This window comes from Sprattus sprattus, assembly GCF_963457725.1.
Source record: "Sprattus sprattus genome assembly, chromosome: 1".
Classification (NCBI taxonomy): domain Eukaryota; kingdom Metazoa; phylum Chordata; class Actinopteri; order Clupeiformes; family Clupeidae; genus Sprattus; species Sprattus sprattus.
In genome coordinates this window covers 13,383,049-13,396,839 of record NC_137920.1, presented here as the reverse complement: position 1 = coordinate 13,396,839, position 13,791 = coordinate 13,383,049, and the positions used below count along the sequence as shown (strand labels likewise).

The 13,791-nt window shown below is 40.0% G+C and overlaps 1 protein-coding gene across 1 annotated transcript in view; it reads right to left on the bottom strand.

Moving 5' to 3' along the window:
* The window catches only part of LOC308367536 (NACHT, LRR and PYD domains-containing protein 3-like), a gene marked incomplete at both ends in the record, with an annotated part of 45,607 nt that extends 44,579 nt beyond the window's left edge, over positions 1-1,028 (bottom strand). Inside the window, 2 exons of the mRNA XM_080841471.1 lie at positions 106-162; positions 877-1,028. Coding sequence (XP_080697597.1) covers positions 106-162; positions 877-1,028 — 209 coding nt within the window. The remainder of the gene's footprint in view (positions 1-105; positions 163-876) is intronic.
* Positions 1,029-13,791: the final 12,763 nt, after the last annotated feature.

Here is a 13,791-nt window from a genome sequence, read left to right as displayed (position 1 = left end):
ACGTGCCGTTGACTTCCTTGTTTGGATTTTCGGCGCTCAACAGTTGTTTATTCAATGGATGGGATAGAGGAAATGCTAGCGGAGCTAGTAAGGTAATATTCCCACCTGTAGATGCCTCCCTGCCCTATTGTAAAGATGCACTCAAGATTTACCCCGATGATTCTGCCACAAAAGACAACAATGTAACAGCAGAAGAAAAAGCTACACGTGCATCGTCTGCAAACGTCAGAATGTCAAGTGTCACTTGACAGTTTAGCGGAAGGAGACTGTTCGCTGAAGCATAAGTGCACGACCATATGCTGAAGCCACTTTCCAATATAAATCAAGCTTTAGACTATGCTCTGCCTAGCCAATTTTGCTGATTTTTTTTTTGCTGGTTTTTACAGTTGTATAAGCTACTTTGGACAGACATCATTTTCATAACAGTATCTTAAGGTTCAACAATTGTCAAGCTACAAGCTAGTGTTTCATACCCTATTTGTTGGACTTTATTACGGCGCAAAACCACCAAGAGGTTGCAATCCTAAATATGTGGTTTCAAATGTTTTGAAACCTCCATACATTTCCCAGCAAAATTCACAAGTCCAGCATTTTCAAAAGCTATAAAACTAAACCCTGATTTTATTCTGCAGATGTGAAATTAGGCAAGGGTTCCTTAAAAGCGTGAGCTGCCCTTGATATTGCCCAATTTTATTACATTTTAACGTCTTTTTTTGCCATAAGAAAGAATTTGTTTTACCTTATGAAATATTAATATTTCACGATTGCAGTCTCCCTCTTGCTGAGGTGAAAACATTCTAATCTTATGCAATTCTATGTGCAACTCTGAGTGTGTGTGGAAAGTGGAGACATAAGTTAATCGGTTTCTGAACTCACTTCACATCACAATGTGCTGGTTCATCACTGAGTTTTAGAGATTCATCCAAGTCCTTGTCCTTCTTCATGGTCACACCGCTGTGTAGTGCAGACACTGGTCTTGGTATCTTACTGTGACCGGCAGCCTCCTCTCTCTCCTGAGAGGCACTCATCCTAGCAGTAGTGACAGAGTGTCTTTAGACCTGAAGAGGTGAAATATGGAGCTTTACAATTTAGCTTTTGATTTTACAGGACTGTGCAAGCTTTAGGTTTGCCTGAAAACATTTAATCAGTTCTGCATAATGGCTACTATATTTCCTCCATGTTTCAGCATCACCACCTACACCTTTTGGAATATGAGCTTTATTTACATTGACACACAGAGGGCCCTGTTTCGCCAAAGATTTATGCCTGGCTGCAGTTATGTCTCCAGTGAGAAATATATAGAAATATATTTGAACAAGTTATGTGTCAACTTGCGGATTCCATGGATTTACCTTTATTCTCCCAGCAAACATCTGTCTCTGCCACACTCGTGGTCTCTGTTAAGTCGGGTTCAGCACTGGCCGGCTTGATCATTTTTATACAGTAGCTCAGCTCAGAGTCTGAAGAAATGCATGGGTTCCAGTGTTATGTCCCAACTGGTTTCCAAACTAACTAGATCCTGTACGTGTGCACACATGACCTATAATTGTTAGGCACTGATCATTTTGTGTTGTTACAAAATATATTAAGCCAACCAATCAATACAAATTGGCATTTGGATCAAACCAGTGACATCATTTTTGACACATACTCTATTCTTAAACAGAGTCTTAGCTTGATGAGGAGAATCAATAAAGATGACCTCAAATCATATATCATGGAAGACATTCCACTTACTACAATGTGGACCAATATATCATTTTCTTTTCTACAAACGTCCCTGGGGAGAATCCCATTCATTTTGCTCAGCGTTAGGAATTAAACCAATTACTTTACTTCCCTATGTCAGAGATGTGTACACAACAAATACAAATGTAACCTATGGGAAACAGTTAGTTTGAAAACCAGACGTGACGTAACACCAGGTAGAAGTTCTGGAGAACGTTTCATCCTAACAGACATAGCCAAAGTGCCAAACATAATTTCAAAACCAAGCAGTTCCATGTTTTCACGGTTTTTGTTTTGTTTTATAAGTAACTTCAGACATGCAGCAATGTATAACAATATCTTAAACTTCATCATTTGTTAAGGAGGCTATACTGAACAGATGTGGTTTCATAGCTTGCTTGTTGGACTTCATGGCATTTAACATTAATGCAAAACGTCCAGGAGGTGTCGTTGTTGTATTGGTTTCCAGCACAACTACTTCAAACGTTGCATTGTTCCACAAAGCCTGCTATACCCATCACTACATGTACTGCAGAGCTCAGGGAAAGATTATTCAATTATATGAATTGAACCAGTGTGCTAGAACAGTATGAAGTAGACATATTACATACTGACAATGAAACATGAGTTTTAGATTTAGACCCAAAGCTGTTCATATTATTCCAAATGCTCAATTGGAAAGTTTCTGAAAAGTTGTAAAAAGAGAATTTAATAGCAATATCTATAGGAGAATAGCCCACACATGAAACCCTTTGCATTATGGAGTCAAAAGGATAATCACAGGGAATACCAGTAATCTCTTAATCTATTGGTCTGCCTAGATATTAAATCCAACATTCATAAAGGTGGCTTCTTATAAGCTTCTTATGAGCTTGTTTTTGTCTAACGAATACAACTCTACCAATTACATGACATTTTTTTTTCCAGAATCCAAGTACATTTGGAAAATAGACACCTAACTTATATTTAAAAAAACAGTTTGTTTTACTGGCTTGTTTTTCTGAAATCCATTTCCTTGAAGGTCAGATGCTCCCTTTAGAGAACCTGTTGGACTTGTTCCTAGTATCAAGACAAAACAACAGATCTCGTTGTGAATATGTATGTTAGGACCCTTCTTATCTCTCTCCATTGTACAGACAAATTCTATAGAATCAAGGAAGACAAAACTGATTTAGTATTTCTTGCCCTCTTTATTTTCCTCAATGCAGTTGTGTTTATTATGCATGTTTGTGCACACACACCATAGGAGGAGGTAAACCAGCAGTAGGAGAGTCACTTTAGAACAAAGGAAAAGGACAAATGTGCAGCTGTAATGCTGAAGAAATGTCCTGCATTCCACTGCACATAACTTTGGGCACTCCTTTAATTAACTGCCTCTACATGTTTCACCTGAGATGAAGCTATTCTGAAAGCGTCATAGAACATATTATTCCTGTTATGAAAGATTAACTCATTCTCTCCCTCGCTACCAATTCAAGTAGAATCACTGTAGGTTTCCGATGTTTCATCCAATTTAAATACCTTCACAAGTGTAATAAGACTCTGTATAAGTGTATGTATGTATTGGGCAACAGTCTTAACAGTCTTAACAGTGTGTGCATGTGTGCGTGTGTGTGTGTGTGTGTGTGTGTGTGTGTGTGTGTGTGTGTGTGTGTGTGTGTGTGTGTGTGTGTGTGTGTGTGTGTGTGTGTGTGTGTTTGTGTGTGTGTGTGTGTGTGTGTGTGTGTGTGTGTGTGTGTGTGTGCTATATTTAGTATCATAATGTGGGACTAGTCATCTAGTAGGCTAGTTTATGCTGTATACAAATTACCTGTTAAACATGTTATCGTTATCTATGTTGTCGATACAGACCCAAAGCTGTTCATAATTTTCCAAATTAATTGAATTGGAAAGATTCTGACAAGTTGTAAAAAAAAAAAGAAATGAATAGCAATATTTAGAGGATAATCACGGGAATACCAGTCATTTCTTAATATATTTATATTTACATAATATATGTATGGCTATAATATGCTGTATATGCATTGCCTGCTAATCTGACCTGTCCATATCTTGTCATATCTTATGCAAGGACTCAACCAAACTACTGAATTTGAATGAACATTTGATTAATATTGTTATGCGGGGTGGCCCCCAACACCCCCCCCACTCTTGAACTCTTTCTTTTCATGTTTATATTAGTTCAAATCTAGATTGAAGCCCCAACCATTCTCAGATGCATCTTGTCAACTGATCAAATTTGCACTACTTCATAATGTATTCTGTCTGTTTATGAATTTATGCTCTTTAAATATATTTGTATCCCTCCACTTATCTTTATCTATACTTTGGATGCTCCTTTGGCTCTTATTTATGGCAAGCACATTGATTTGCCTCTGATTATGAAATGTGCTATGTAAATAAACTTGCTTGCCTTATGCATTCTGTTCAAACTGTGGTGGCAGGCATGGATATCTCAGGATTTTAATTAAATCCTGAATATGTGAATATTTAAGTACATAGTTACGATGTGAAGTATTACATTCCAAAACAGGAATCTGGTTATGGCAAGATGAGGTGTGACGACAGCCTGCGGTTTGCATTGTGGACTAGACTTGAAAGAAGATGAATCTCCAGTATCATTGTGACGCAAGCCCAGCTCGGTTAGGGTTTTAACTGACAGTCGAACACAGGCCACAATTTAACAGGATTCATTAGTGAATTTACAGTCATCAAATGTGTGACACAATTTAAATTAATACACATAATGCTATGATATTAAAAGGATACATCTCCAAGAGTGAAGTTGTGAACTAAGTGTCTCACTTCCCAGACCTCAAATGTTCTGAACATAACAGACACACTCACACACACCACACAGGAGGAGATAAACAAAACACACGTACACACAACATAGGAGGAGATTAACACCAAGACACACACACACCATAAGAGGAGATAAACAGACAGACACACACACTAGGAATCTAGCCTTCTTGGCTATTTAAACAAAGGAGCTCAAGGTAAATCACTGAGTGAGGGTATGTAGCCTTCATTGGGCATGTACCAATGTATTAAATTATGTTGCCAGAAAAAAAAAAGTTTACTGACGTGACTATAAAGCCAATTCTCGACAGCCCTTGAATAAAGTTAAAATAAGCTAGATTTATTGACATGACCACAAGTGTGGGCAGCCGTGGCCTACTGGTTAGGCTTTCAGGCTGGAAACCGTAGGGTGGCCAGTTCGATCCCCGACCAGTAGGAAAAATGTGGGTGGGGGAAGTGGTAGACCACTGCTCTCCCATGCTGACAATCACGGCTGAAGTGTCCTTGAGCAAGGCACCTAACCCTGATCACTGCTCCCCAGGCGCTGCCAATGGCAGCTTACTGCTCCGGGATAGACTCTAACTGCACTTCACTGTGTGTGTGTCACTTCCCTGGATGGGTTAAACGCAGAGGTGGATTTCAGAGTATGTGTGTGTCTACACCACCTGCCTAGAGGAGAGTCACTTTAGAAAAAACTTTCGGAACAAAACAGAGGTACTCAATAGGCGTGCCGCTGTCCGGATCCGGATCCGGAACCAAACGGAATACAATTCGGACCAACGCCGAAATTAGCATTCTAAATTAAACTAAATGAATAATGATACAAGTGAGTTTTCATTGGTGCGTCATTTCGCACTTTATATTTTTTCCTTCTCGGTGAGGTTTCTATCTTCCGTGTCCAATCCAGAGGTCCAATCAGGAGCTGTAATAATAACATCACTATGACAACTAACTCATTCAATGTTGGCCGCGAGTTCTGTGGGTCACGCAGGTTGTGTGTGTCACTGGCAACAACGCGGGCAGATCGATTTGTGAACGGTATGTGTTTCTCAGTAAATGAAAATCATGGCATGCTCTAAAAAAACGAAAAAGATGATTCCAAAAATTGCAAATTAAGGAAAGAGTGGACTGACAAGTATGCATTTGTGCTGCCTGTTTGGAGCACAAAACCGATGCATTTGTGCTGCCTGTGGGGAGCACAAATCTGATGTGTTTAATCTGCAACGAGACAGTTGTCCTTGTCAAAAGTGGTAACGTGATACGTCTCTATGAAACAAAGCATGCAAACTTCGAACAAAGTTACCATCAGAACTCTGAGGTTAGGGCCAGAAACCATCTGCAATCATCATACCAAGCAACATGCAGTGTAATTGATATATCAGACACACAACAAGATAATGTTGTGAGTCTCCCTTTTCAACCATGAATATGAAATACAGGAGCACACACACTAATGAACATTTACCTCAGTGCCTCCGCCTGGCCCTCACACCTTTTATGCCCAAGATTAAAGCACAAAAAAGGTGTCACTTTTCTCACAAATAAGGCCAGAACACATCATCTTTGGTGCATAGTTCAAATGCTTTTGTTGGAGTTATGTTTTTATATTCTGACCGTCACTGTTCTGGACCCTGGACTGAACGGAAATTTGGCAAGTGGACCTTTTGGGTTTCTAATTGAGTACCCCTGATATAAGGCAACATACATATAAAAAAGTAAACACGTTTTGTTTCTCTATTGTCACGCATGTAATCTTAATCTTTAGGTAGATATACAGTACTGTGCAAAAGTTTTAGGCAGGTGTGAAAAAATGCTGTAAACTAAGAATGCTTTCAAAAATGGAAGTGTTAACAGTTTATTTTCATCAACTCTTCATAAATTAACAAAATGCAGTGAAGGAACAGAAGAAAATTCTAAATTAAATCAATATTTGGTGTGACCACCCTTTGCCTTCAAAATAGCATCAATTCTTCCAGATACACTTGCGCAGTTTTTGAAGGAACACGGCTGGTAAATTGTTCCAAACATCTTAGAGAACTAACCACAGGTCTTCTGTGGATGTAGGCTTCCTAAAATTCTTCTGTCTCTTCATGTAAACCCAGACAGACTCGATGATGTAGAGATTAGGGCTCTGTGGGAGTCATACCATCACTTGCAGGACTTTCTGTTCTTCTTTAAGCTGAAGATAGTTGTTAATGACATTGGCTGTATGTTTGGGGTTATGTTCCTGCTGCAGAATACATTTGGTGCCAATCATACGCCTCCCTGATGGTATTGCATGATGGATTAGTATCTGCCTGTATTTCTCAGCATTGAGGACACCATTCATCCTGACCAAATCTCCAACTCCACTTGCAGAAATGCAGCCCCAAACTGGAAAGGAACCTCTACCATGCTTCACTGTTGCCTGCAGACTCTCATTATTGTACCTCTCTCCAGCCTCCAGCGAACAAACTGCCTTCTTCTACAGCCAAATATTTCTAATTTTGACTCATCAGTCCAGAGCACCTTCTGCCATGTTTCTGCACCCTAGTTTCTATGTTTACGTGCTTAGTTCAGTCACTTGGCCTTGTTTCCTTGTCGGGGTAGAGCTTTTTGGCTGCAACTCTTCCATGAAGACCACTTCTGGCCAGACTTCCCCGGACAGTAAATGTCTGCACCTGGGTACCACTGGTTTCTGCCAGTTCTGAGCTGATGCCACTGCTTGAAATCTTCCGATTTCGAAGGTAAATAAGCTTGATGTGTTTTTCATCAGCTGCATTAAGTTTCCTTGGCTGAACACTGCGTCTACGATCCTCAACGTCTTCTTCAAAAGAGCTGGAACTGCACATTTTGAAACCCCTGTCTGCTTTGAAATCTTTGTCTGGGAGAGACCCTGCTGATGCAGTATAACTACGTTGTGTCTTGTTGCTGTGCTCAGTCTTACCATGTAAATGGATAAAAAATAAACATTTATTGTTTACATTTTTCAAAGCATTCTTAGTTCATAGCATTTTTTCACACCTGCCTAAAACTTTTGCACAGTACTGTACCTCCACAAACCACCGGTGCCAATCTCCTTTCGAAAAAGAGTGCAAAGGAATAATATGCCCCAGGCAAACTTGACTCAGCCCCTGATCTTTTCATCGCCTAGAAACACCCATTCAAAATATCAAATTGTGTTTTCCTCAAGCTCTATAATCTGATTTCACCCCAAATGGAAGAGTGATGAAGGTGTAGCCCCATCAAACTATTATTTCCTCCATTTTCAGTTCAAGTAAACTAAAAAAGTGAGGAATTCAATAAACACACAGCACATATGTGTAATGACCCCCTGCAGACTCTGAGTGGCCTACATGAAGCAGTGGGGAGGATGATTGACTGATAACCCACACCTGGGGTGGGGTGGGAGATAAACACACACCTGTACACACCTCTGGCTCTCTCTCTCAGCTCACCTCTTTATATACATTACTCGTTTTGATGCACACACACTTACAATCCATATCGGTCCACCCTCATACCACTAACACCTATCCATACAGACATCAAACCCCTAGACATGTTTTCCTTTTCTTTATATCTTTGAAGGGATTTAATCAGTTCCAACATCCTTCAGAAATATAGGTTTGTCGTCTGTCTCCCTTCTATGATGTTGCCCACAAGCCGGCTGTAACAATATACACACTAATGTAATGAAGGTACTTACAGTGTGTTTTAATCTTCACCCATCTGTTTTAATGTTGTGGCATCCATGTCCTTTGAATCTCAGGCGCTTACAGTTGCATTTAGTGTATTTAACTTATGAGTAGAGAAAGAGTATGCTTGAGGTACCGTTTGCTTGTTTTACTGGAATCTAGTTCCTTGAAGCTCAGACACTCCTTTTATAGAACTGGATGGACTTGTTCAGAGTTGAAGGTGTGTCAAGGGCAAAACTATCTTGTCATGAATGTTTAACTCTTTCTTTCCCGCTCAGTATTCCCCCGCTCTTTCTTTTCCTTCCGTATGCATTTGTGATTTATATATGAACATGTATGTGCACATTTATTTTCATGTCTGATTTTATTGAAGAATGTTTTTGAATGGGTACAATCTACTATTCTACTATAAGGTCCTGCCTGTCAAATTGCTCCTCACAGTCCTCTAGCAGTCTGTCTGTGCAAGTTTCTGACAACCAGGTGGAACAAATGCAGTGGAGCAGGGCCTCGTTTCCCGATAACGACGTATCTTAACGTTCTACGTGGATTTTCGCGACATCGTAGACTCAATAACACTTTCTACTTACGAGTGTTTCCCAACCATCAACTTTAAGTCAGGTGCACGAGCGCAACGTGCACGAGTTCTTAAGTATCTCTTAGGAGCTGTTTACGTCACGTTAACCTGTTTACGTTAATTGCTGTGAAATTAGCTAGCCTATGCGTGCATCGAACGTACACTGCGCACTGAAATCGGGGCGGGGATAGTAACGCCATCTCCAGCAGAGTTAAACTGTGTTCCCATTGTAAGGACATTTATTACGATCTGTCTGAGAGTGGGCTGTCAAAGCTACCATCATCGAAGTCATACAGTACAGTAGGCTACATACATTCAATAAAATTAACCTACATTTGAGTCCAACTGCATGCCCATTCTTACCCTACACTTATCCTTACAATAAAGAAGTGATCCTATTTCAACCATAACTTCATTTTAAATAATTTCTTTCTTCATGAGATTTAGTTTATAGTTTAGACAGCAGCGTTGACATCTATATTCAACTGCATCCACTACATAATCTCAAACTTTATTTGTTGGTAACAAATTCAAAAAGGCTACCATTAACACATTTCTTAATGAAAAGGAAACATGCATCACAATAATACTTCAGTGTAACCTGTACCTATGTGGAGTGCAAATATGTCTTGCCATTACACTACCCAACAGCTCTACGTCTGCTTACACTACAGAATGCATAATTCCTACGGGCACTGCACTAGTTTTGTATAGCCTAATCTTTATTTTCAAATACTCAATATTCTTTATTTCTATATTGATGGGAATAGGCAGGTGAAACAATGACATTCTCATGATGTGCTATACACAGAAACATCGTTGCAAAATATACATCGTGCAAATATATATGTAAACAACTAGGGGTGGGGGAAAAAATCGATTATTCGATTTTAATCGATTCTCTCTAAAACGATTCTGTCTCGATTCAGAAAAGTTCATAATCGATTTTGTAATTTAAAACAAAAAAAAAATTTTTTTTTTTTTTTTTTTTTTTACACATCCATTTTATGTTGAAATGCAAGCTGCATCGATTATTGGATTGTTCATAGAAAGTCAAAATTGTGACAAGGAAAAGCTTTTTCTCTCATAAAAAATAGAGAAGGTAATTCATCTGTTGATTTTCTTTAATTATCAAACACAAAGTAGGAAGTGTAGCAAAGACTCTAAGTAGCAAACTCAAATGTTTTAAAAGTCGAAATGGATTGATAATCGTTTTATCGGTTTAAAATTGATAATCGGTTTTTTTACACATCCATTTCATGTTGAAATGCAATTATCGATTGATTATCGAATATCAATTTGAAACCGATAAAACGATTATCGATGCATTTTTAATCCGTGTATCATTCGTTCATTTGTTTTTCCGATTTAGACGAGAATTGAACAAATGAAAACAACGTTTGATTTCTCGTTTTTCCCTTTTCAAAACCAAAACCAGAAATCGGATTACGGTTCGTTTTCTCGTTTTTTCCATTCTGCACCCCCAAACGGAAAATGGAAAATGAAACATTCGAATAACAAATCCTGGCCGTATTGGTTGTCAGGGAAACGAGGCAGCTCACAGGTGTCCGAGAATAGTGCACCGTCACTCGGACAGCCCTGAGCCTCTACACCCCTGTATATCCTCCAGAAGGACCAGGATTTGAGGGACAGGTGTCTGAGAATAGTGCACCATCAGCGGACTGGCCCTGAGCAGCTAGACCCCCTCTATAACCTCCAGAGGTGGCAGGATGTGAGCAACAGGTGTCCGAGAATAGTACACCATCAGCGGACTGGCCCTGAGCAGCTACACCCCTGTTTCCATCCTCCACAGGCACCAGGATGTCAACATAATGTGTCCGAGGACAGTCCACCTTAAGCGGACTCTCTACCAGCTATAGGCCCTTGTTTTCATCCTCCACAGGCACCAGGATGTCAACATAATGTGTCCAAGGACAGTCCACCTTAAGCGGACTCTCTACCAGCTATAGGCCCTTGTTTTCATCCTCCAATTGGTTTCCCTGACAACCAACATGAGTTCTGCCTTGCGCAAGCAGCGTGGATTTGTTATTCGAATGTTTCATTTTCCATTTTCCGTTTGGGGGTGCAGAATGGAAAAAACGAGAAAACGAACCGTAATCCGATTTCTGGTTTTGGTTTTGAAAAGGGAAAAACGAGAAATCAAACGTTGTTTTCATTTTTTCAATTTTCGTCTAAATCGGAAAAACAAATGAACGAATGATACACGGATTATTTTTGACTATTGAATCATTTGAGTTTGCAACTCAGAGTCTAAATTGAAGAAAATCAACAGATGAATTACCTTCGCTATTTGCTTTATTAGAGTAAAAGCTTTTAATGGTCACAATTTTGACTTTCTATGAGCAATGCAATAGTCGATGCAGCTTGCATTTCAACATAAAATGGATGTGTAAAAAAAAAAAAAAAAAAAAAAAATTTTTTTTTTTTAAATTACAAAATCGATTTTAAATCGATAATCGATAATCGATTTTAAATCGAATCGTTGACCTCTGAATCGATTTCGAATCGAATCGTGAGGTGCCAAGAGATTCCCACCCCTATAAACAACCATCTAGCTAGAAAGCTACCATATAAGCCAATGGAGTGGTGGCATAAGCGCTAATTGTGCCATAAAACTACTGTTTGAAAGCTTCAGTTAAGACCTACATACTCTGCATTGGTCGCGTAGCACATTTAAGATCAAACCGAGTCATTATAAACATATAAAAAGTTGTGTTGATAGCTTTATTAATGTAAAATATTCCTCACTTCAAGTAGCCATGTTTTTTTTAAATTCCCCTTTCTTCCGAACGACGGTCGAACAACGCCCCTGGTGGATTAAATCGCTAAGTGTGAAGTTACTACTGGTCCTGACCACACGTAGAATTCTTCTCAACGAAAGATACACTTAAGCTAAGTGCCGCGTCGGGAAACCGGTCTGCAACGTAGGATTCCTCTTACGAATGATTTCAAGTGCTTTTTAGGCTAAGTGCGCGTTCGGGAAACGAGGCCCAGAGAGTTTTGGGCTTAATAACCTGATGGTGACCGAGCACAGAAGCGTGTTCTCATCTCCATCCCAGTGAGGTCATATGGTGCTCATTCTGTTTTCTCTATCTAGTCACGCGCTCATCACACACATATGCAACAGACCAACTGCCAGTTCACGCACCACACACCTGCAAAGGTGCTAAAAGAGAAAGTCATAGAGTCTACACTCTCTTCCTGCCAAAGTCAGTCAGTTGTCTGGGTTTCCTGTATTACAATTACCGTCAGGCTCCCAAAGAGTACAACCCTAACTCTCTGCTAGTTATAACTATGGCACTATACTATAAGATTCTACTACCCCTGTAGTGTCCAGATTATGTGACATACCACAGTAGGGGTGGGGGCTCCTTTTACCACGTTTATTTCTACCATTACTATGCAATAGTCTCAACACACAGAGTAAGCAAATCAACCCGATATGTGAAGTTATGAGTCTCTCCACATTCATTTAGATAGGAGCCTGATCTTGTTTGTCTAAAACAGCAACACCTGAACACACACATACCCCCTTGGAGGTGTTGCCAAGATGGCTGCCGAGTGGTGAGATTTCCCAAGATGGCTGCTAATTGGCGAGATTTCCCAAGATGGTTGCCGAGTGGCGGGTCTTCCCAAGAAGGACTTATACGTGGCTTTCCAGATCTACAACTCGTCACTACCTCCTAGTGATCAGATTGTGTTACATCTCATCCTGTCTCTGTCCCGTGCTCGGCCATAGATCAAGCCTGGTTGCGTTTCATTATGATTTCCTAATAAGTTCTTTACAAGAATTACATTATTAAATCGATTACTGCTTTCAGAAACTCTGAGGCAGACTATCAGTATTGTAAGTAAATCAACAGAGAACCATCATTTAAAGGTGTTAGTTCGCACTAGCTACAAAACATCAAATTGAATCAGTACCCCCTTATCAATGTCAAACATTACAAGGATTGCAGGCATCATTGATCACAATGTGTGTTTACAATTCATTTAATTTCTTAGGCATGCTGCAAAACTCTAAATGATGGAATGGCTGATATGTTATAGATATCCTCTTCAGTGTGAAAAGGAGAGATTAATTAAGTTTAACATTCATGCAGAGATATCATCTTCAGTTTGTGTGAGGAGTGCAGATGAATAAAGTTTGACAGTCATGCATATATATCCTCTTCTGTTCGTGTGAGATGTAGAGATGAATAGAGTTATCACAGGAGACAATGTAGCTGTGGAGTCAGTTGTATGTCCACACAAAGAGGCAACAAAGAGAAATGGCGGTAAATAGCCAACCTTGTGATCTGACACAGGGACACTAGGGAGTAAATAGCCAATCATGTTCTCTGACACAGGGACACTGGGGAGTAAATAGCCAATCATGTTCTCTGACACAGGGATACTGGGGAGTAAATATTTATATATAAATATTTATTTTATGGCTTCACTGACGGGGGGAACCTCTTTAGTGATGGCTTCACTGACAGGGAGACATCTTCACTGGCAGGGGTGACATCTTTAGTGATGATGTTCCGGTTGCTCGGCCTGGAACATAAAAGGTCCAGGTGGCCCTGGATATGGGTAACCCAGCTTATCTTTCCTCAGGTGGCCCTGGATACAGGTAACCCAGCGTATCTTTCCTCAGGTGGCCCTGGATACAGGTAACCCAGCTTATCTTTCCTCAGGTGGCCCTGGATACAGGTAACCCAGCGTATCTTTCCTCAGGTGGCCCTGGATACAGGTAACCCAGCGTATCTTTCCTCAGGTGGCTCGGATATGGGTAACCCAGCGTATCTTTCCTCAAGTCAATGCTGGTGGCCCAGGCTTTGAGTCCCACTTGTTTAAATGTAAAATCTACAACATATAAGCTCCTGGCAACAACTAACACAGCCGCCCTGTGTGCTATTTCTCACTGGTCTGTGTTAATTTAGATCAGCCAAGGCTGAGTCTGTATCCAGAAAAGGCTGCATGTCTTTACTGTCTCCACACTGT